The sequence below is a fragment of the Clarias gariepinus genome, chromosome 6 (assembly GCF_024256425.1).
Source record: "Clarias gariepinus isolate MV-2021 ecotype Netherlands chromosome 6, CGAR_prim_01v2, whole genome shotgun sequence".
NCBI lineage: Eukaryota > Metazoa > Chordata > Actinopteri > Siluriformes > Clariidae > Clarias > Clarias gariepinus.
The window spans coordinates 28,364,724-28,388,443 of NC_071105.1; the positions used below are offsets into that span (position 1 = coordinate 28,364,724).

At 37.7% G+C, this 23,720-nt stretch overlaps 1 protein-coding gene across 2 annotated transcripts; it reads right to left on the reverse strand.

Annotated features, from left to right (window-relative positions):
- Positions 1-441: 441 nt before the first annotated feature.
- ripor3 (RIPOR family member 3) lies at positions 442-23,475 on the reverse strand. Of its 2 annotated transcripts, XM_053499213.1 has the most exons (24): positions 23,380-23,475; positions 23,235-23,273; positions 18,946-19,054; positions 18,135-18,284; positions 17,877-17,955; positions 17,572-17,595; positions 17,402-17,455; positions 16,636-16,785; positions 15,699-15,762; positions 15,555-15,598; positions 12,357-12,482; positions 10,196-10,335; positions 10,027-10,102; positions 9,660-9,776; positions 9,178-9,564; positions 8,931-9,079; positions 8,334-8,523; positions 7,946-8,075; positions 5,870-6,031; positions 5,621-5,779; positions 4,148-4,350; positions 3,972-4,055; positions 2,728-2,818; positions 442-2,098 (listed from the first exon to the last, which is right to left on the reverse strand). In XM_053499213.1, exons 3-24 carry the CDS (start codon positions 19,041-19,043, stop codon positions 1,998-2,000), a joined length of 2,778 nt encoding a protein of 925 aa, XP_053355188.1. In that variant the 5' UTR covers positions 19,044-19,054; positions 23,235-23,273; positions 23,380-23,475; the 3' UTR covers positions 442-1,997. The 2 variants fall into 2 exon arrangements, with proteins under 2 accessions (XP_053355188.1, XP_053355189.1); XM_053499214.1 differs by lacking the exon at positions 23,235-23,273 and having other exon boundaries at positions 23,380-23,408.
- Positions 23,476-23,720: the final 245 nt, after the last annotated feature.

Below are 23,720 nucleotides of genomic sequence, written 5' to 3' on the forward strand. Positions count from 1 at the left end.
GCCCCTTCCTCAGCCAGTAGATCTGGGGGAAAAGTAAAGACATGTGGGACAGCTCTTAAAAAGTTTTCAAAATTAAACTTGTGTTCAATTTGTAAATAAGTTTTTGCAATTTTTATTTATTTATTTTATTATGGAAGCATAATTTCCCTCCCAGAAACTTGTCACGTCGGCTATGATACTATGTATACATGGGGTAAATACATAGATTCTTTTGCCAAGTACATTGTATTCTGTTCAGAGAAACAATCAGATCACGTGTTTACATGGCTCTTGTGTATCTACTAAATGGATTATTAAATGTATTATTATTATTTATAATTATTAATAATAAATAGTTATGTTTTTGTGATTAACCATAAATTATTATTATTATTATTATTATTATTACTATTATTATTATCATTATTATTGTTATTATTATTATTACCTACTAATGGATTATTATACACCACTTCTCTCATCCTAATTGAAAATTAACTTAGATCAGGCTGGATCGGGTCAGACTGTTCCGACTAAGACTTTTACATGATGCAGTTTTATTCCACAGGGCTAATATTGTGAGTATTAGTTGAATCCATGTAAATGCACACCCTGTCGCTGTCCATATGGACCTGAGTTAAAAGGATCAGAATTTGTTTAGAGATTAGCATGTCTAGCAAACTGAAAACGTAGACATATCAAATTCTTCCTTTAGTTAGTGTGTGTGTGTGCGCGTGCGTGCGTGCCTACACCAATCAGCCAAAACATTAACATCATCTCCCGGTAACCTAAACAACTTCTGGTCCGATCGCATAGAAGAGCCCAGTGGAACCATATATAATAATCAGCGTATTATATTGGCGTATGTACTGTAATTCTGGTCGTATGTTAATTACAAAGAAGAAAAAAATTGGGGGGCTATACAAGAGTGACTCCATGAAGTAATAACATTTAATTTTTATTTTTTATTTTTTTGCAAAAGGTTGGTATTGAAATAAACATACAAGTATGATACATCCTACCAAATTTATTTATCATGTATTTTATCTTTGTGTAAAGAATAAAAAGAAAAATACTTAAATTACTACTAATAATTACTAATTACAAAAAATATGTACACCGCTCAACCATAAAACTCACAACATGGATCTAAACACACAAATATTGTACTTAAGATTTGATTGCAGTGATTAGTGTGTTTTAGCTGGTGCAGTGGGTAGCGGAGATGATGGGCTCTTCTACTGTGAAGGGTGTTGCTTTGTCTCAGGGTCATACACCATGCACTCAAGTTTCATCCACAGCACGCTGACAGAGTTCTTCGATGCAATGCCGAATGGTTTCCACATTTTTGGTAGTTGAGCTTGTCGATGATCTTCCTGATCTCTTGTTGTCTGCCAGTGATGTTCTTCTGCTCTTGAAGCACGTGTGCCACTTAAAACACCTCGAACGACTCATTGCAGCATCGCTGTAAACTTGCTGAGTAATGTCAAATGTCTCTGTGCCAGATTTGCCCAGTTTCACATAGAATTTCACGTTTGCCTTTTTGTTTTAACTTGCTGTCCATGAGGACAGAGCAGACATATATGTGTTTCCCTACTAAATGGATTATTAAAGGTTTACACCACTTCTCTTATTCTGATTGAAAATTCATTTAGACAGGCTGGCTGGATCGCGTCAGACTGTTCCGACTGAGGCTTTTACGTGATGCAGTTTTATTCCCTGGGGCTGTAATTGTGGAATGCATGTTAATGTCTGGACACTGACGCTGTCCAGAAACGTGTTTTTTTAATACCTTATTTACAATGATTGACACTATTATTATGTTTGTTAAATAAATTATATTACACTCATTTATATGTTCAATGTTTTTTTTTTTTTTAAAAAGGAACTAAAGAAACAAGTCCTACTGTTGGATATTGCTGGATTGTCTTTTTTCCCCCCTAATTTCTTAAACCTCTTAATGTCTTCTGATCAGCAATAAATGAATTAGTGTAATTACTACAAAAAATGTGCAATCACTACAAGATTGTGATTTCAGTTTTTAGGTTTTTATAACTTTCCTCTTGTAATTCAGCAGAGATCTGCTCCATCCTCTGGAAGGCTTTGTGGCCCTTTTTCCCTGCAATAAAAACGGCAATATTAAGTTGATATTAAACATTTTCAATGTAACTTTGATACACTATGTGTAAAATGTTGTCCTAAAACAGCCTGCTTTCAATTAATACTTTTATTTTAAAATTGATGTATGATCTTATTTTTTTAATGTAACTAATGCCTAAAGAAATAATGATCAAAATAGGCTTGGAATATTTCATTTTATAATTTTAGAATATAAGAAAGTTACACTTTTTAAATTTGAAATTAAATAATTTTCCCTGATATTTATATGTTTTGAGATGGACTGTACATGAGCATGTAAAACTGTCAGAAGAAAAGAAAAAAAAAAAGCAAGCTTAAATGTGTGTGTGTGTGTGTGTGTGTGTGTGTGTCAAGGGGGCGTGGCTTGGGCCACTCCCTGCAGCCATCCCTCATCCCTGGAAGTGAATCTCACAGGCACAGAGAATGTAACAAGCTTTAGCAGTTAAAATCTATAATTCTAAATATATAATTCTATCTATAAAAATCTATAAAAAGTCTATAATTAATTTCATTTAATGTTCTTAACTGAGTGTATTAATGTAGTCTGTGATTCACTCTTAAAGTACTGTATGGTACGGCTGTACTTGTGGCATTAGAATATAAGATTACCGAATGACAGAATGGTCTCTCTGGCTGCATTCCTTAAGTCTTCGTCTGTGGAGTGCCACAGCTCAGCCACCTGCTCCGCACTCTCAAGGGCCTAGGACATGCAATACGTCACATGTAAAAAAAATGTACTTATCACAATCTAAACCATAATCAAAGATTTTTGTGAACCATTATTTATAAGTGGATCATTTAAAATCAGAGACTAAAACCATAGCAGCCCACTACCAACAGGTAAAGGTGATCAGTCAGAATAACTCGTGAGTGTATTGCAGTACTTTATCTAATAAGACAAATCCATGTTGGCGGTGCTACACACTTTGATTTGTGATGAAGAAGGAATGTCTGCGATACTGTAGCGCAGTTCATACTACAGTAGGTCTGTATTCATTTCCAGAGAAATTGGACATTTTGGACAAAAATAGGACTGCTTCTGTCGCTGTACCTAATGACCGTGCTCACCAGTACACTTGCTCATTTCTGCGGTTGCACACCTGCTCATGTATGTAGATGTCTGTTCAGTCAATCATGTAACAGCAGCACAATGCATTAAATCATACAAATGCTTGGCTAAGCCTCTGCCCATGCCAGCCTACGGTTCCCATACTTAGCTAACAGGAGTGGTATAATGCTAATGTAGCCACACCAAACTATTGCACATTTTGTAATGCTTTTATGCTTAAATAGTAAAGTAATAATATGAGCTTCTGTATCTTTTCTGGCAGCTTCAAACTATTGTTCCCCTTACCGTTCTTATCAGTAAGGAGTTTCAACCCACAGAACTGTCACTCATTCCATGGTTTTTGTTTTCTACAATATTCTGTCGAAACTCCGCAATCCAGGTTATCAGCAGTTTCTGACATACTGTACTCAAACTAGTCCATCTGGCACCAACAGCCATGCCATGGGTAAAGTCACAGATATCACACATTTTCTTCATTCAGAATATTTTAAAGTGAATATGAACTGACGCTGCTTGATCTTTATCTGTCTGATTTTATGCTGATGACTTCTGAAAGGCTGAATGGGTAACTGCAGGTCTACAGATTCCTCTTCAATTAACTTGTGAGTTTAGATATTTGAAAGAGGTTATATATGCAATTCAATTTTATTTGTATAGCGCTTTTAACGATTATCATTGTCAATTGTCATATAGTCTTTGATGTTGTCAAAGAAATCATTATATAACTTTTAATAACTTATTAGCAACGTTGGCACTGATTTTATTAAAAAATAAAAATGTTTACCTTTAAGCATTTCAGCGCTAAACACGCCTGCTTTTGCACTTGAATGTCATTGTCTTTTAACAGCCATGTATAGTGAACCAGGGCCTGTCAAAGTGAACAACAGCAGATCTAATGCAACATGCCTGTGTTTTTAGATTTAGATTTTAAAAACATGCATTATGTTGCTTATTCCATACCTTTAATCTAAAGGACTTATTCGCTGAAGCCCTACTAATACACGAGTTTGCTGAAACCACAACCTTTTGACTATCTTCTGTAAGCAACCTGGCGAGGTGCTGGAGGGTTTGACTCATTGGCTGCAGTTCTGAAATCCTCCTTCTCTTCAGTTTCTTTAGAACTCTTCTCCTCTTTGGGCTCTCCAGACATGATAATAAATACACTAAAAGAAAAGAAAAAAACATATATAATAAGAAATATCACAGATCTGTGAGTATGTGTTCATACAGTGGGTTCAGATATTTAAGTATTTTTTATTTATTTATATAAGAAACTTTTTTTGCAATAGTCAAGCATGCTTGGATTGCCGCTATAGATTTTGTTAAAGAATTGACAGAGTGATTAGTTTTATGTCAGTTGAAATGTGCAAACATTAACTGTGTATGATCCTATTTTGTTTATAAGTTTATTCATTTTGTTCAGTTTTTTCCTCCCCCAAGTCCTGTAGCATTGCATTTGTTTGTTTGTCATTATAAGTGAATATTCAATAAAAGTTATTAGCAAAAAAACAAAACAAATGTAACTATAATTTCTCCTTTAGGCAGCACGGTGGTTAACTGTCGCCTTGCAACTACAGGGTCTGATTTCCATTCCCGTCCCAGGTCTAAATATTCAGACTCTTTATTCAGTACTTTGTACAAGCATTTAAGGTGTTTATGCTTTACGGTGTTTTTATGTTTAATATCATTTGGGCTTGAGATCAAAAGATGATTATAGGACAATTTCACAGCTGTACTGACAGTCGGTACAACAGCATGACATCAAGGGATCTTTTAAACAACAGTTCTACCAAAGCTGTCAGATAATGATTTGTATGTTTATTTAACCAGTTATTTTGCTCTGCAAACACGTAAATGTAACTAAAAGGTGTAAACTTAATTTTAAATTCTTACTGGTACCACTGTATGTAACCAAAACGTATGAGATTCACTTCATGGAACTTCAGGTTCTGGAATTGAATTCCAAATACCATGAAATGGAAAGTTAGTGATCTACAGTATGTAGATACTGGAGACTGACAGTACAGTACTTAAATGCCCCCCTGCTGTTATGCTTTATATCACTACTTGTGGAATACTTCTCGTCCAATCAGATTACTCAGTAAGAACTAACTGTTGTATAATAACTATAGACGTGAGTTGGCCAATCTAAAAAGCTAAGTCTTAAGAGCCTACTTGCACTTTGCAACATAGACTGGCGAGTACCAAAAAGGAGCGAGCAAGATTGTACATCTGAAGTAATTCCCATCAATACATAGGGACAAAATTATGAAAGGCCTTAAATGTTAAACAGTAATATTTTTAACCTGATGCTGTAGGTCATTGTGAACCAGTGCAACGGAACAAGAATTGGTGTGATGTTCTGATAATTTAGGGCACATACTACACCTTACTTGTAGAAACTTGTGGTGTTGGGCTATACCCTGCACATACCTTCTTTGGACATGTGAGAGATATGCTCTCCAAAGTTGGTGATCTTCCAGTTGGTGAGGTAGACAAGTAACTGAAACAAAGACACTAGATCCCTTGTGCACGGTGCCAGTGGAACCATCATAGAGCAAGCCTGGACCTGCTGCACCAAGTGAGCAAAGACTAAGAGAAAGATTTGAAAATGAATCCCAAATTAATTGCATTACATACCATACAATACCACAATATCATATAATACAATACAACAGAAACCTTTATCAGCTTGGCCTGGCAACTTGGCTCTCACTTTATGAATGAACCGTCTGCGTAGCATTCTGAGAAATGAGTCGGCAGTGCAACAAAATGCTGGGGTGTTTCCACAGCACTCGCTCCACAACATCGTGAGATTTCTCAACTTTGGTGCCCCAGACCACACTAAAGGAAAACCAGAGCAAACAAAATTCTAATATTTCTTGAAATGTAAACTTAATAATACACACTACCGCTCAAAAGTCTGGGATCACTTGCAAATTTCTTTGTTCATTGATTTCTTTATAGCCAAACTGTGATGGCTAAATGATACAGTACGGTGCCACCAAAAGAGCATGGGCAATCTGATCAGTCTATTTCCACATACACTATCTCATATGCTGTGATATGATGTGCAGCAATAACTGCAATCAAGCGTTTGCGATAACTTGCAACAAGTCTTTTACAGCGCTCTGGAGGAATTTTGGCCCACTCATCTTTGCAGAATTGTTGTAATTCAGCTTTATTTGAGGGTTTTCTAGCATGAACCGCCTTTTTAAGGTCATGCCACAACATCTCAATAGGATTCAGGTCAGGACTTTGACTAGGCCACTCCAAAGTCTTCATTTTGTTTTTCTTCAGCCATTTAGAGGTGGATTTGCTGGTGTGTTTTGGGTCATTGTCCTGCTGCAGCACCCAACATCGCTTCAGCTTGAGTTGACGAACAGATGGCTGGACATTCTCCTTCAGGATTTTTTGGTAGACAGTAGAATTCATGGTTCCATCTATCACAGCAAGCCTTCCAGGTCATGAAACAGCAAAACAACCCCAGACCATCACACTACCACCACCATATTTTACTGTTGGTATAATGTTCTTTTTCTGAAATGCTGTGTTACTTTTACGCCAGATGTAACGGGACACGCACCTTCCAAAAAGTTAAACTTTTGACTCGTCGGTCCACAAGGTATTTTCCCAAAAGTCTTGGCAATCATTGAGATGTTTTTTAGCAAAATTGAGACGAGCCTTAATGTTCTTTTTGCTTAAAAGTGGTTTGCGCCTTGGAAATCTGCCATGCAGGCCGTTTTTGCCCAGTCTCTTTCTTATGGTGGAGTCGTGAACACTGACCTTAATTGAGGCAAGTGAGGCCTGCAGTTCTTTAGATGTTGTCCTGGGGTCTTTTGTGGCCTCTCGGATGAGTTGTCTCTGCGCTCTTGGGGTAATTTTGGTCGGCCGGCCACTCCTGGGAAGGTTCACCACTGTTCCATGTTTTTGCCATTTGTGGATAATGGCTCTCGCTGTGGTTCGCTGGAGTCCCAAAGCTTTAGAAATGGCTTTATAACCTTTACCAGACTGATAGATCTCAATTACTTTTGTTCTCATTTGTTCCTGAATTTCTTTGGATCTTGGCATGATGTCTAGCTTTTGAGGTGCTTTTGGTCTACTTCTCTGTGTCAGGTAGCTCCTATTTAAGTGATTTCTTGATTGAAACAGGTGTGGCAGTAATCAGGCCTGGGGGTGACTACAGAAATTAAACTCAGGTATGATAAACCACAGTTAAGTTATTTTTTAACAAGGGGGGCAATCACTTTTTCACACAAGGCCATGTAGATTTGGAGTTTTTTTTTTCTCCCTTAATAACGTAAACCTTCATTTAAAAACTGCATTTTGTGTTCAATTATGTTATCTTTGACTAATAGTTAACGGTTTTTGATGACCAGAAACATTTAAGTGTGACAAACATGCAAAAGAATAAGAAATCAGGAAGGGGGAAAATAGTTTTTTACACCACTGTATATCCATCCCCATTCACAGATGCCATAGTAATTAAATGTTCGAATGTATGTTCATCTGTCAGTGGTTTTAATGTTATGGCTGATTTGTGTATTTATCCACAGCATGCTGCCATTTTCGTGCTTATAATGGTAACTTGTTCTATGTTTAATATTAATTAGGTCAACATTAAATGAATATTATTTATAACTACCTTTTAGGTTTTAAGGAGAAAGTGTAGAACACAGAATTTTGCAATGCAAAACACCTTCAGTTAATAATTAAAGCAAATAGATCAGCTTCACGACTATACATATAGGCACTTACATTCTGTTGCTGAGATATCATAAGTTTTCCTCTGTGTAAAAAAGGTGATTTTTTCAAGCACAGAAGTTTGACATGATAGTTCTTCCAGGATATACTGTTGCATGTAGTCCAAATTAGTCACCCTCAGTGCCTGTAAAATAAAGCAACATGCCGGGGAGGGGGCGGAGGGGGGGGGGGGGGTGTAGGGGCTTTGTTTATTTATTCCAGGGGACACCACATCAGATCATTTGTCACTTAAATGACGAAATGACAAACCTATGTGGCACTATTGTGTAATGACAGGAACTGATTTAAAGTCTAACAGATCATCATCCATTGGATAAAATGTTACAGATATTTTTGTTTCATGTATTGAATATGGACTGACAGGCATATTATGCTTTCTTACTCTCAGCAGTGCAATACAGATGTTGAGGTGGATCTCCAAGGCTTGATCCAGAGTGTACTCCCCAGTGCTGAGTAGATATCGGTTCTCACAGTCTGTTCTTTTTGCAATTTGCCCTGGATGTTGCCCTTCTGATGACACTACTGTATCTTCTGACATCCCCGGTCGACTTGTCATGTTGTTCTCTTTCAACCTGGAATGAACCCAGCTTAAAACTATCAATATGGTATAACTACCGCAGCAGCAAATTGCTTATAAATTCCTTCATATTTTGTCTTCATATTTCATCTATGCAGTTTCCTCTATACTGCATACCTCAGTATATCCAGAGATCTTGGTTTGTATTCATTCAAAAGTTGTAACCTGGCCAATAACCAATATATTTAACATTAACCGAATCCATACTAAAGCAGATGTGAGCTTAAAATTTTAAGTGATTCTTTAAATCTAAATATTATATTTATCTTGCAGTTCCTCTATGCCCTCTAGTTTCTGTATACATTATGTCTCTAATGATTGGTTGTTTATGCCAACTTCAACATCAATTGACTTCCAGTACTAAATTTCAATTCTCCCACTAGAAATTAAGTTCTACCCTACCTAGTGTCCATGAGCCTGCTGCTACTCTTGCAGGAGTTGTTGTCTTCTGTGTTGAAGTCAATGGAAAGAAAGTCAAAACTGCCCAGCACTTCTTCTTCCTCTACATCTAGTGCCTCACTAGAACACGTCTGAAGATTGTAGATGTCCGTCTAAGAAGTAAGATGAAGTAAACGGGACAAACATTGGTGATCAATCATTAAACATCTGTTTTAGAGTGTTGAGTTTTAAACAAAAAGCAGGAGATCACCTTTAAAACCTGGTAAAGCTGATGTATTTGTAGATTCAGGTGTTTTAATTCTCTCTTGTCAAAACTCATCTCCTGCAAGGTAGCAGTAACCTGTGCTTGTGCCAAGCCAACTCTCATGGCCATTGCTCTTTTTTGGGAATTCCTTATAGCCATTGCAGAGATCTTTGGCTTTTCCTCAACTCCTTCTTCTAACTCCTGTACCATCAGGTCATCAGTAGTTTTTTTCAGCTTCATTGGTTCCAATTCTTGGTTGGTGGCCACCACACCATTTCGTTTAAGAATGTCAGGAGTGCTACAACTCTGATAGATACGTATGGTGTCTTGCTTATACCCTGAACTAGAAGGGCTGGTCTCAGGCTCTGAAGGGCAAGCACCACTTTTATCACCCTAAAGATAGCAGATTCAAGCATAGATGATCATTTGGTGATTAGAGCATTATGTTTTTTGCATTTGAAACTTATATAGTTTTGCATTTATTCTACCTCTCTAAGGGGTGTCTGTAAAAGGTTATCCACATTATCCATTGAATCACAATCCATGGAAAGGTCAGGGAAGATTGGAGGAGGACTGGCCGTTTCATAGACAAATGGAGAGAGTGCCTGGGAAGAATCAGACAGATAGATAAGCTAAGACATCCCTGTATTTATGTGAGCCAACAGAGAAAGAGCCACTAGCATTGTGAAACTGGTGCATCAAGGTATGGGTCAATGAAGAGATGCATGAACTTATTTTTAAGGTTTCATGTACCATGCATGATATGTTTTAAAAACTAAATAAAAAGTTTTTTTTTTTTTTATAAATAAAAACTAATTTCTTTGTGAGAGTGTTAGTAGGTGTTAGACGTCTCACCGGTCTTTTCCTGCTTTGGGAATAATGTCGACTGGTTGATGACATAAGATTCTTAATCACGTCACTGTCAAATGGACTGTATATAAAGCAAGAATGTGTAAAAGATATTAGAATTTAAGATGCAAAGTGTAGATGTGTTAAGATTGTGTTTTACAAATAAAGTACTCACCTCCAGTCCACCTCCAGTTGGAGTTTGATGGTTCCCAGTTCTGTAATGTCAACAACTATCATTTGTGGAGTGTAAAAGTCTGTGCACTTACATGTCACCATTCCAACTAAGCTGGAGCTGAGGCCCTTCACCTCTGATACCTAAATGACATGATATCATATGGAGCTTTTGTTACTTTGTAATTTGTGCAAATACTGTATGTGTGGAAAATATTACCTTGATCACTAACGTTTGCATTCTGGTGTCACGAATAGGGGTTAGATATTACAGTTTGGACCATGTTCAATTATTCTGGTTACACATTCAGTAAGATTGGTTATAAAAAATAAAAAAACTACAGCTTCCACAAATCATGGACCAAATCATGATGGTTTGATAAAGAGCCTCTAGTTCATTTCCTCCTGAGAGGCAGATGGATACTCCAGCTGTCAGAGTTTGTTCAGGTCTGTCCCTATAGAGGCACTGCTAGTAAATAACCTTCACTGTGTTGGAAGGAGGAGACCAGATGTTTCCCAGATGTTTAGTTACCCCTGAAGGCACTGGACAAGACTTTACCAAAAGCAACCACATATCATTGTACTACAGTAAATCGTTTTTTAGTTTTTTTTAAACATCTGCTCAGCACCTTCCCACGGGTTCAGCTACACCAACCCATAACATTTGTTTAGAGATACAACAAACTCCGCACCTTGCGTAAGTGTTTAACCTCTTGTACATTTAAGTGTTTAAAACGGATTAAATTGAGATTTTTTTAATCAAAATTTTATTTTTTAAAAAGGGGTACAGTAAAAGGAAAATACTTTTTCTGAGATATTTTAAGATACTGGATTTATTATTTCACTTTACAGTATGTGTACAGGTGTGTTATGAGAGGTTCACTTTTGGAATTAAATTGCAGAAAAAAAAAACTTTTTCTGCCTTGAGTCTGCATTGAGCATGGAGTTTCCATGTTCTTCCTGTGCTTGGTGGGTTTCCTCCAGATGCTCTGGTTTCCTCCCAGTCCAAAGACATGCAGATTAGGTTAATTGGTGTTCTCAAATTGGCCAGAGTGTGTATATGTACAGTATGTGCCCTGCCCTAATAGATTGGCAGCCTGTCCATAGTGTACCCTGTCTTATGTCCTAAGTCTCCTGGAGTAGGCTCAATGCCCCCCGTGAATCTGTATACAGGATCAAGCAGTATAGCCGATGAGTGAGTATTCACTAAGCATCTTAGAGTAGGAAAAAGTCCTTAGAGTCGCTCCTACCGTAAGTAGGCAAAAATTCTCAGAGTGACGTAATTTTGGTCCTACATTTAGGTCAAATTCTTAAAATGGGAAATCATTCCCACCTCCACCAAAATGTAGGAGAGCAGGTTTGGAAATGAAGGTTTCACCAAAAATTATTAAACCTACAGCAACTTATTGGCTTTATTGTCAACCTAATATTTAACAAATATTTTAAAAGAATTATCTAAATGTACAGTACTGTACTGCAGAATCACTTTTTAATCAACTGTACTGCAGAACTGTTTACGTCACAATTTCCGACTGCACAGCTGATAATATTATGACGCCCTACAAAGCTCGTCGTTTGCTTGTAGATCTTTCTAATTTTATCAATAACTTATTCATAGCCAATTCCCGCCTACTGCTCTGTCAGTGCATTATTCCATCAAGGTAACCACTAGCAACCATGAAGGGCAAAGGCTATAATATGCTCTATGCCTTTATGACATCTTCAACTGTATCTGTATTAAACTGCTGTTTACGCAACATTTGGTACAGTGTACACTTAGAGAAAAGCGCTATCCACGTGATTAGCTGGTGTCACATATGATTGATGTGAGAGTAAGGGGATGCCACTCCTCCTGCCTGAGAGAGCATGACCAATATGCTGTCTTTACACATGTTGCGGATAGCTGTAGCATCACCCGGGAATTGAACTCGCAATCTTTAAATTATAATTTTTTTTTTTTTAATGATCAATATCACTATAATACAAATACTCCAAATCAAATAATTAAACATTTAATCAGAAGTACATCAACTCTATCATTTAAGTAGTTTCTTCGCTCATGTAACTGATGCAGCCATTATAAATAGACAAAAAGAGTGTTCTGTTGTCACAGCTTTCAGAGGAGGTCCAATGTGAACAGGTGTGTTTTTGGGCGCATCCCTCACCTTGATCTCAAAGCTCTCATGGATACGAGGGAGGAAAACTTTTTCCTCTTCATCCCACAGTTGTTTGTCATCAGCCTGGATCTGCCCTTTGATTCTCCACCTCTGTCGCCCCAGACGGATTAACACCTACAAAATAATAGTGGTTTGGTTTGGATTTGTTTATCAACTATTGTTTAGCCGACTGCATGATTCTATGACATTATTTTACCAGGATAAGTTCTAGAACTGGTATTTACTTCAGAATATATGTGTCAACGCTATTAAAACTCATAAACAACGTTTTAAACTACTTATAAATTGACAATAAAAATGCCAGTGCACTATCCCATCAAGGTAATAACTAGCTACCAGGGAGGGCAAAGGTTATAATATGCATTATGCCTTTATGACATGAAACATCTCCGAATGTATCTTTTTGAACTGGTGTTTATGCAACATTTGGAACAGTGTACACTGAAAGCGCTCTCCACCCCTTCGTCCTACACGAGCTCACAAATGCACAAAAACAAAACGCTATTAAAGCTATTCAAAAAGATTGAGAAGAATGAGACCTTCCTTAGAGCATCTTACAAATTAAGAGTGATCTACAATAAATGTCAGTACTATTCGCATCATTTATTGTTGCCTGGTAAAACCTAATTTAACCTAAAACTAATGTGCATTCTAGGGGAAGCCCAGCTTGCTGCCCACCAGCTGCTGTCACAGATGTAACTGGAGTATCCATCATCTAGAGTGTCTAATAGTCTCACAGCAGATGTCAGTACACCAATGGCCCCTTGCGGTGGTTGATGGCTTTAGAGATTGGTTTGGAACAGATAAACAAGCTGGTGTTACTGGTGCAATTCATTGTTTGACTCCTGACATATATAGCAGGATGTTTCCAGTGTCCCTGGCCAGTGTCCTTGGATGAAGCACCTGAACTTCGTTTCTCACATAGTTCCTTCACTCATGTAATATCTGAGGCAGCCATCATAAATAAAGAAATAATAGTTATTTCATCAAAGCCTTCAGAAAATGTTCTACTTGAGCAGGTGTATACTCCTCTCCTGTGCCATATACAGTAGCCAGTGTTACAGTTGTTGGTCAGGAAAATGTTTGTGTTTGGGTCCTACAGAAGCACAGCAGGGTGTGGCAGGGCCATCAATGTCAGCTTCATTTAAGGGACACAGGTAGTAAGGAGGGCTTCACTTCTTGGAGCACTCACACTTCTGAGTCAAGCCTGCAACCCGGTGTTTGTAATCAGTGGTCCAAATCCAACCTTTTGTTGTGCTACCCCACCCATACGTTTGCATTATTAAGGATATGTTGTATCAAGTGATGCAGAACACTTAAACCAAGAAAAAGATGACCCAGCTGTAGGTAACAAAGAGCCACGCAAGCGGACTACTGTTCCAAGAAGCTCATGATAATCCTATGGGTATTTGAAAGAGGACAAAAAAATATCACATAGCCCAATTATATTGGCTGGGCTTTTGTGACAGTGAATCTGCCGGATGCCCAAAAGCATCATTACATCCTCTTCCCTAAATCAAGGACCCATTCGAAATATTTTTATTGGTCTGTTAAATATACTGTAACAGTCTGCACAAGAGCATTGCTATCCCTTAGTTTTGTTAAACTAAGGCTATTACAATTAAATTGTCCCATTTAAAAAGTATTCAGACCCTTTGTTAAGAGACAGTTGAGCTCTGGCACATCTACACCTACTCCTATCAAAGATGCTTCTACAAATAGATTGGAGTCTATCTGTGCCTAATTGAGCTCATGGGACATAATTGAGAAAGGCACACTCCTGTCTATATACAGTAAGGTCTCACAGTAGATGGTTTATGTTGGAGTGAAAGAAAAGCCATGAGGTCAAGAGTCTACAATTATCTGTAGCTGCATGACAGGATTGTGTCAATACAGAGATCTGGGAAAGGATACTAAAAACATTTTGCAGCACTGAAAGCACCCAAGAGCATGATAGCCTCTATCGTTCTCAAATTAAAAAGATTTGGAACAACCAAGAGATCCAATTAGATCTGGCTGCCCAGTCAAACTGAGTAATTGTAGATGAAAGAGGATCAGAGAGGTAAACAAGCGTCACTATAAATGAGATCCTGAGTTCCCTTGTGGAAATGAAAGAGACTTATAGCCATGCTCAGGATCTTAGTCTGTGATGAAGGCTAACAATTCTATGACCCAAAGCATAATGCCAAGAAAACACAGGAGCAGCTTCAGAACAATTCTGAAAGTGAAAAGTTGACTTCTTTCACTGACCCTGCCCATTCAACCTGGTTAAGCTTGAACGATTCTGCCAAGAAGAATAGAAGAAGCTTCCAAAAGAAGGGTGTGCCAAGCTTGTAGCATCATTCACAATCAGACTTACTGTAAGGCTTTCATTGCTGCCAAAGGTGATTTGACCATTATTAAACGATTTTTAAATAAATTTTACAAAACACAGTTTAACCAAAAATTGGCATGCAAAATAAAGTCACCACATGGACTTAACTAAGCACGTGGGTAGGAGGCTTTACATTGGATAATTACTGCAGTGATTAATACAGTTAGCTACTCATTTCTTCAAAAGAAACATGTCAGAAAACATATCCTGTGGTCGTGGCAAAGATCTTACTCCGTTTCAGAAGGGTCAAAATATTGGCCTGCATCAAGGAAAGAAAACAACTAAAGAGACTGCTGAAATTGCTTAAATTGGGATAATAACAGTATGATGAATTATTAAAAGCTGTAATGATGCTGGTGGTCCAGGCAAACTCAACCTACATTATTTAGCAGTTTTGTGAAGTTTTTTTGTAGAATATAATGTACAAACATTTATACATACATTTATATTTGTATATATAATTTGTATAATGTATACACATATCATTCTTTTATTTTATTTATTTATTCTATTTTTTTATTGGGTGCTAACAATTCTGAAAAACACTACAGATACTGAACAGCAGTGGGGATACTAAACAAATTGTAAATTAAAAGGACCAGTATCTGCAGTATCAGTACCCTGTCCATGATGTCCCTCATCTCGTGCCCTTAGTCTCCTGGGATAGGCATCGTCTATACCACTTCACAGGATAAAGTGGTAGACAATAAGTGAGTGAGAGAAAGAGAGAGAGAGAGAGAGAGAGAGAGAGAGAGAGAGAGAGAGAAGGACCAGCTTTGACTGGGAAAGGTCTATGCAAACTTCATATTTACCTCATACTGATCCCCTGGACAAAGTCGAGCAAAGCCTGTCAAACCTGTCAGGAAAAAGGAGAAAGATTGCACAAAATGAAAGAATTCAAACAGAGTAAGTGACTTAAATAGATATAATAATGAACTTGTGAGATGTATATATACCTTTCATTTTTATTTGCAGTTTTCCCAGTAAAATCGCCAACTCCCCTTCCATTGCACACAAATCCTGTAACCATAAACAGTTCCTAAAATAAGGTATGGCACCGTGCTACCAACTTGCACAACTACTGTAATAAAGATAACCACAGGTTAACAGGTGAGCTTGCCCTACTTCATATTCCAATTGTTGGTATTTGATTATAGGCCGAAGAATCAGGTATATCAGGAAGTGTATATTAAAGTGTGCAGTATATGAATATTTTTTGGCAGGTAGTGTGTGATATTTAACTTTACAACATGGCAATTCCATTCTTGACAAGGATGATAAACCTCCTTCGGTTGGGAGGACAACTTATTGCTTAAAATTAATAAAATTAATTAAACTTTCTAGTACAAGTTAAGACTAATTAATTGTTTTTTTAATAAGTAGAACAAATGCTGTTATTTTAGACTAAATGATCAATTAATTTCAAATTGAAAGCAAACGATTAAAATCCTTGGGATAATTTCTAATTACTGATTGATATGTTTCAGCTGTTAAATTGTGAACGTGTGATTCTTGGATTATTTTTACACATAACTTTCCCACCACACAGTCCCACATTAACCCCACTGAATGTCTTTCAGATGTGCTGGAAAAGCGTTTATATACTGTATATCTGCCTGATAGATCTGTGATAGAATTACAAGGCAACACATTATGCTTAATGATGTTTAGGTTCCCTGTGTGCCACTTGGGCAGCTCTGACCCCTTTGGGATATGACTCCATAAGACCTCTGGGGTGTGTTGTGATGTCTGGCACCAGGACATTAGCGGCGAATCCAATGGGTGCTGTAGGCTGAGTTCTCCGAAGTTGCTCTGACTTTATGTGTGTGCGTGTGTGTGTGCGTGTGTGTGCGTGGGTATGTGTCTGTGTTAGGTTTGGGTGCACACATATACCTCCAAGCTGTGTCTGTGATTGCGGGTCAACTCCAGCAGACTTTCTTGTGATGCCCGTGAGGAGGGAGAGAGTGAAAAGGCTCGCTTCATATTAACAGCTCCTTGGCATAATCGCCACTGGATACAATAAGTCTCATACAGCCCTTCTACCTACATAAGACATGAACACACACAACATGTTGCAGAACTGGAATTTATTAAGCTAAAAGTGGCATTATAAAAATAAAAGCATGAGGTTTTATCCAAAAGGGATAAATGAAACGGATGTTGGTGGTATGACAAGAGCTACTTGTTTTTTTGTTGTTGTTTGTTTTGTTTGTTTGTTTTTCAGTGGTGATGTGTGCTTTTTTTTATTAATTATATATTATTTTCCCCATACTGTATAGTTGTTTCATTTGAGGGGGAAATCCAATTGCTGTAGGACACAGAACATCAACTGGACAACAGTAGTACAGTTTAACATCATTTCCGTTGGTTATTGGTAGATTGCCTTAAATAATAACAGTTTTATTTTTAAAATAACTTCTTACTTAGATGCTTTAATTTTTAGTGTAAGTATTATATATTATATAATACTGTATAGTGTTTTGCATAATATATTACACCTGAAACTTCACCAAAGCCAAATGATCTTCTACAGCAGGATCCTCTCACATAAACCATTTCTTAAAAAATCTCATCCTTAGCTTTACCGCATTTTAGCAAAAATCTCACCATATATGCCGTAATTACCTGTCGGGTGAAAATAAAGGTTTCAGTTCCTTACCTTGCTAATTTGGAACTCCAGTCGCCGTATGTATCTTTCCAAGGATTTTATTTCCTGTTGTTTGGACAAATGCATTGATTCAATGGATTGATCAGATTTGATAGCTTCAAACGGGAAGAGAATAGAAAAGAATTGTGTGTATGTAAAAGAATAAAAAAAAAAAAACTTACCTTCTCTAAGTCATAGAAAAAAGCCTAAAAGATAAATGAAAAATCGCTTCAAATTATTTGACATGTTCCTTATGCTGGTATGATTTTCCTTATGCTGGCCCTTAAACTAGATTTTCTGCACAATCTTGGTGTCATTCTCTAATCCTAATATGCATTGTGGTCCATTTCAGTAGAATGGGTTTTTTTTTTTTTTTTTTAAAGCACTGTTTACATTTTTTTGCTTTATTGTACAGCATCCTGAAATACTACTGTATCAATCTATCACAACAGAAAGCAAATCTGAACTGAAAAAGCGTCAATCTTACCAGTCTTGAAGTCTTTACAGTGTCTGTTTGCTGGGATGAGAGGAAATCCAGCTTTGTCTTGTGGCCTTCAAGAGACTCCCTATACAGTAAGCAAAAGCTGATTATTTCCTACAGCTATTAATTTGATCTAAAAAATCTCAAAATGCTAGCTTTAAAGAATGATATACAGTATAAGGCTTTCATTGAGTTATTGAGTAACTTTCTAACTAGAACAGTAGAACAGCGGCGAGGTAGAACAATAACATAATTAGTGCATACTTGAGCCCCTTCTGTAAAGCCTGAAAAACTTTGTCCACCTGCTCAGGCTGTTGTCCCCGAATACTGCCATCACCCTGAATAAAAGTGGGGATTCTTATTGATCTTCCTTCCAGGCCTTTGGTGCGCAGAGAAGTGCGAGTAGAAGATAGCCTAGGGAAGGCAAGAGAAGGGAAGAGAAGAGAAGGAAAGAGAAGAAACGTGTGTACTGAAATGTAACTCACTTTTCTCGTGTCTCTTCACCGAACTTTTGAATTCTAATAAATCTATTTCATGTTAAATATGTACAAGGCTGGTTTTATCTTTAAATATGTTCGAATTTAGGACTTGAAAGCAAGTTTGGTAAAATATGATAAAACATAACGTTGCTTATTGCTGCTAAGTTCAATACTACAGTATCATATCATATTCATTTATCTATTAGTTGGCGAGATGAAAACATGGATAAATACAGATATACGTCCATGGGAAATTGTAACACAGACGCATATGTATTAAAATTTCTAGACATACTTCTTATTATCATTTTGTTGGTATTCTGAAATCATCCTGTTTTGGCAGTTGTAACTATAAAACCACAAAGATGAATAAATAGTGTACAGTACATAGCATTAAAACTGTTTCCTACTGTAAATTCCCTCTCCTCCCTCACACTTTTTGTATAGATAAATCCTCAATAGTTTTATAAATATCTAACATATTGAAATATCCTCAGCCTCTTCAAACACTCACACAGAAAAAAAGACACGCCAGTGCAGATGACACATACAGACTGCTAGAAAACTTCAGAAACGTTTAAATACACAAACGGTACCTATGTCTGACAGAGAGACTGTTAACTCCAGTGAAGGAGCGACTCCTCTGCACCATGCCACCTTCTGCTGGACAACTGAATTGCAATTTCACTGACATCCTCTGACCACCTGCAATGCAGTCACACATACTGTACATCGTAAACCATTTTTTCTTATAAAATCATGTCGGGAGATGTGGATCAGAAGGGTCAGATTATTGGCCTGCATCAAGCAAAGAATACTTTTATGTAAATTCATGAAATAACTAAAATTGAGTTAAGAACTGTTCAGTGCATTAGTAAAAATTCGAAGGATAGTGGTGACCCATTAACCATGACTGTGATCTGGCTTTTGTCCATTCAAAGCTCTTCATCAGGCTTAATCGGGGGGAAAATGAGAATAAAGTTTGGAGCATTAGAAAAAGTCACGTGGTCCAGATTTACTTTATTCCAGAACAATGTGTGTATCAGGGTAAGAAGGGAAGCGAGTGAAGCTAATGCACCCTTCATGCTTAATGTCTACTCTACAAGCTTGTGGAGGCAGTGTTATGATCTGGGGTTGCTTCAGTTGTTAAGGCTCTGCAACAGAAGAAGTCTGACTGAAGGAGCTACTTGGATGAATAGTGAAACATACAGTATCTACTGAACAAGAAAGAAGTCCAATAGACATGAACTTTCAGATCTTCTTCTAATTGTGCTGTCACAGATTTTAACATTTAGCATGCTCGAGATTTTAACATTTAGCATGCTCAGTGAAGCCTATAGGTTCCGAGATCTAGTTCTTAGTGGCTTTTTTCGTATTTAACAATATTGTACTGTTTATATAGTGACCAGTTACATTGTGACAATGTGTATACCATTTGTTAAGTTAGGTTTAGCCTTTATTTGTCACATATACATTACAGCACAGTGAAATTCCTTCTTTGCATATCCCAGCGTAACTGGGGTCAGAGCGCAGGGTCAGCCATGATACAGCGCCCCTGGAGCAGATAGGATTAAGGGCCTTGCTCAAGAGCCCAACAGTGGCAACCTGGTAGAGCTGGGGATCAAACCGCCGATCTTCCGATCAGTAACTCAGTGCCTTAGCCCTCTGAGCCACCACTGCCATTTTGTCAGCTCCATTTATCTGCACTTACAGTATACCTTATTCTTAAAGTGCTTTGGCAGTAATACCTAATTCTATGTTTAACTCAATCTAAAACAAACACTGTCTGACCAAAAAAAGTCACCATTTCAGAACTGTCAAATAATGGGGCTGCATCAAGCAAAGAAAATAAATAAGGAGATTAGAAGTGCTGGAACTGGGTTAAGAGCCCTTCTGCACATTATCAATACCAGGAAGAATAGTGATGAATCATCAACTTTGTGGTTGGAAAAAAATCATGACTGGAGATCGCTTAAACATTTAGTTACATGGTAGAAAAAAACCTGCAGTAAAAACCATGGCTATGTTTACTAATGAAAATAAGAGCATTTCCACTCAGTAGGTGTTGGACCGCTGATTTGTACATCAAAAGATTTAAAGGAAGCATACATCGGCACAGTCTGCAGAGATGTAAGTCATGTTATAAAATATCAGCAGACCATCCCCCTGTCCAGGGTTGTGAGATGTAAACAAACCGAGGCAGGCGTGCTTGATTTGGCTTAGAAAGTGATTTTGTTGGTGTCAGGTCTCGATTAAACAAAAGACATCAAACTTGTGATTGACCACAAAATCATAGACCAGACAGGCCTTTTTGGAGAGCAAAGGTCTATTGAACAGCCCAATTTGAAACTGGTCTTTCTGGACGCAGAGCTAGGCAACCTGGCTAGCTTGGCTAGCACACTATGGTCTACAATCTGATCAGATTTCCTTTTCATAATGGCGATGAGGACCAAAAGGGTGTTATAGTCTTGGTGTCATACCTGAAGACCAAGCAAAAAACCCACAGTGGATATATTTGTCAAGTCTTGGTGTTGGTACAGAAAAGGCGGTTGCTCAGTAGACTAGGACCCTAGCTGGAAATACTCAGTAGACTTATACTGGATTGGCCAACATGAAACAGTGAAGAACAATACCAGGAGGAGTGGCAGCCAAATGCTTGTACTTTTACTCACTGGACGTAACCCAAGTGACAAACAGTCTGCATCTTTTAATGGGCCCAATACATATATATATATTTTTTTTCTTTATACATTTTTTTGTTTTTTTTCCAATTTTCTCCCTAATTTAGTCGTGGCCAATTCCTCCTCGTCACTAGGGGTCTCCCACATTAAGGCTACTACTACCATTCAGCTGGGAGGGCAAAGACTATCCAGCGTTTCCTCCGAACCGCGTGACGTCAGCCGACCGCATCTTTTCGAACTACTCGCTCACACACCGTTTGGGGCGGAGTAACACACTCAGAGGAAAGTGCTAGCTCACAGACGCCCCTGATTGGCTGTAGAGCCGTAATTAATTAATCAAGTACCTCTCATCCCGCCCCCCTGAGAGAGCTCGGCCAATCAGCTCTCTCTGTGCCTCCGGCTGTGGGAGGAAATCAGCATCACCCGGGGTTCGAACCAGCGATCTCCGGATGGCGAGCACTTTACCACTGCGCCACTCGGAGGCGGGCCCAATATACTTATAGAACTGATTGACCTGTGTCAGTCATATTGTTTGTAAATGTTAAAGTTGCTTGGACCCTTAAAAATCCTTCCAATTGCACTGACCTGTTAAAATGCATTGAGTACTGGACATCAAACAACATTCAAATCAGCCAGAGCTGGCAAGTTAACCACATCGACAGTTAATATACGTAGCAGTGCCAAACTTAGCAGCTGTTGTAGATTTGGGGAAATAGCTGTGGCCTGCTACATTGCTTTCTGTTTCTGTTTGTAACCAATAATAATATAAAGAAAGGATCAGATGTTACTTTAGTTTCAAAATTATATGATAAATATTACGTCTTCTTACCGTAGCTTGTGTTGAAGCAATGTAATGTAAATACCCTGCCTCCACCAAACCAACTGCACATTCTTACTACTTCACAGGGTCACCTTCAGCTTGATTCATGATGTGCTTTTGCCTTGACCTTTGACAACCTTATGCAATGTCACAACCACATTTGATTAACATTTTTGCCTGAGATGTTGGATCAATGACATGAGAGTTGAACCAGTAATTCTGAGGTGATGTCGCATGTTTGAAAACTATTTTTCACGTTCTCAGAACTATGTTTTCAGAACTTGTGAACAATGAATTTTGGTATTGTTGTTCTGGAATATGTCTGTGCCATCAGGGGAACAATATCCATTGATATGATGATATGAACCGGGTCATTTAGTACATTCAGGTACATTGCTGACTTCATTATATTGTGATATAACATTGCTGACCAACTGAAGCAACCCCAGGTCATAACACTTTGTGCACTATGCATGATGGACTCTTTATGTTTCTCTACTTACACTGATGTGTCTATCATTTTGGAAAAGAGTAAATCCAGACTCATCAGACCACATGACCTTTTTCCTTTACAATGTCCAATTCTTCTGCGTCCCAGCAAACCGGAACCCTTTTCTTCTGATTAGCCTCATTAACCAGTGGTTTTCTTATGCCACACATCTGTCTGTTCTCTGAGTTTGCATTGCATTGTGTGTTTGGAAATGATCTTATTTTTACTATTAAAATGTATCTGTGATAGTGAATTATAGATTATTTATAAATTATTTTTTTCAAGCAACTTCACCATGCATTTGCCAATTGCCAATAATGCCTATGTATTTTTCTATTTTATTCAAATTTAAATATTGTAAATGCCAAATAGACAAGGAAGACTCTCTTGGTACACAGCAGTGTTCTGGATGCTTTAAACAGTATTATTGGTTTTTCTAAGAGTAGACAGAAGACTGCATTTAGGGTTTTGTCATTTAGGGCAGTGAATGTATGCAAGATAAATATATATACAGTATATAAAATTTATCTTAGAGAACCGGCTCTTTGGAGATTCAGCAATTCCAGAAATCAACAATTTATTTCTAGTTTTGGAAAAATGCAAGCATGAAATTTTAAAATACAAAAACTGAATTAAAATTTTTAAAAAATTAATAAATTGTCAGGAAAATGTTTATAAAAGTATTCTACACCTGCACTCAACATCAATATGTCCAGTTTTCCAAATGTCTATATGATTTCCGTGTCTATATGATAAAAGAAGTAGAAAAAAAAATCTTAATAAGCTATGTCATTTAATTGAGTTCAGTGAATTCCACTGGATTCCAACTTTCTGTCATATAAGAAAATGAAATTGATGTCGTTTGCACTGAATATTCAGACACTGACTATTCACTTTCTAGGGACTGGGATCAAGATTCTTCTGACAACGAGACTGGAAATAGGGACAGTTACAGAGAGAGAGAGAGAGAGAGAGAGAGAGAAGGTCAGAAACTTTTATTGACATTACTAATTATAGCAATAACTGTGTGTCAACTTACCAGGCTCAAAGTCTCCTATTCCAGACCAAAGTTACCTCTGAAAGTAAAGAGACATGTCTATGTTCATCTCTGCAGTACTGTGTGTCTGTGTGTGCACAAGCAGACATCTGTTTGCTCCTGATAGCGTGAGGCTGGCTAAGCAGTTGGGTTTTGAGAAACGACACCCGATTCCAAGAACTGGCTTTGACAGGACAAAGAGAAAAGAGGCAGGGCACTTCACGGGCTTCTCACAGCCCAAACCCTCGAGTTCTTCATTTCCCCTTCTGTCTTACCTTGATAGATCTGCTCTCTCTCTCTCTCTTTCCAACAATCTTTTTTTTTCCCACACATACATATTTTAT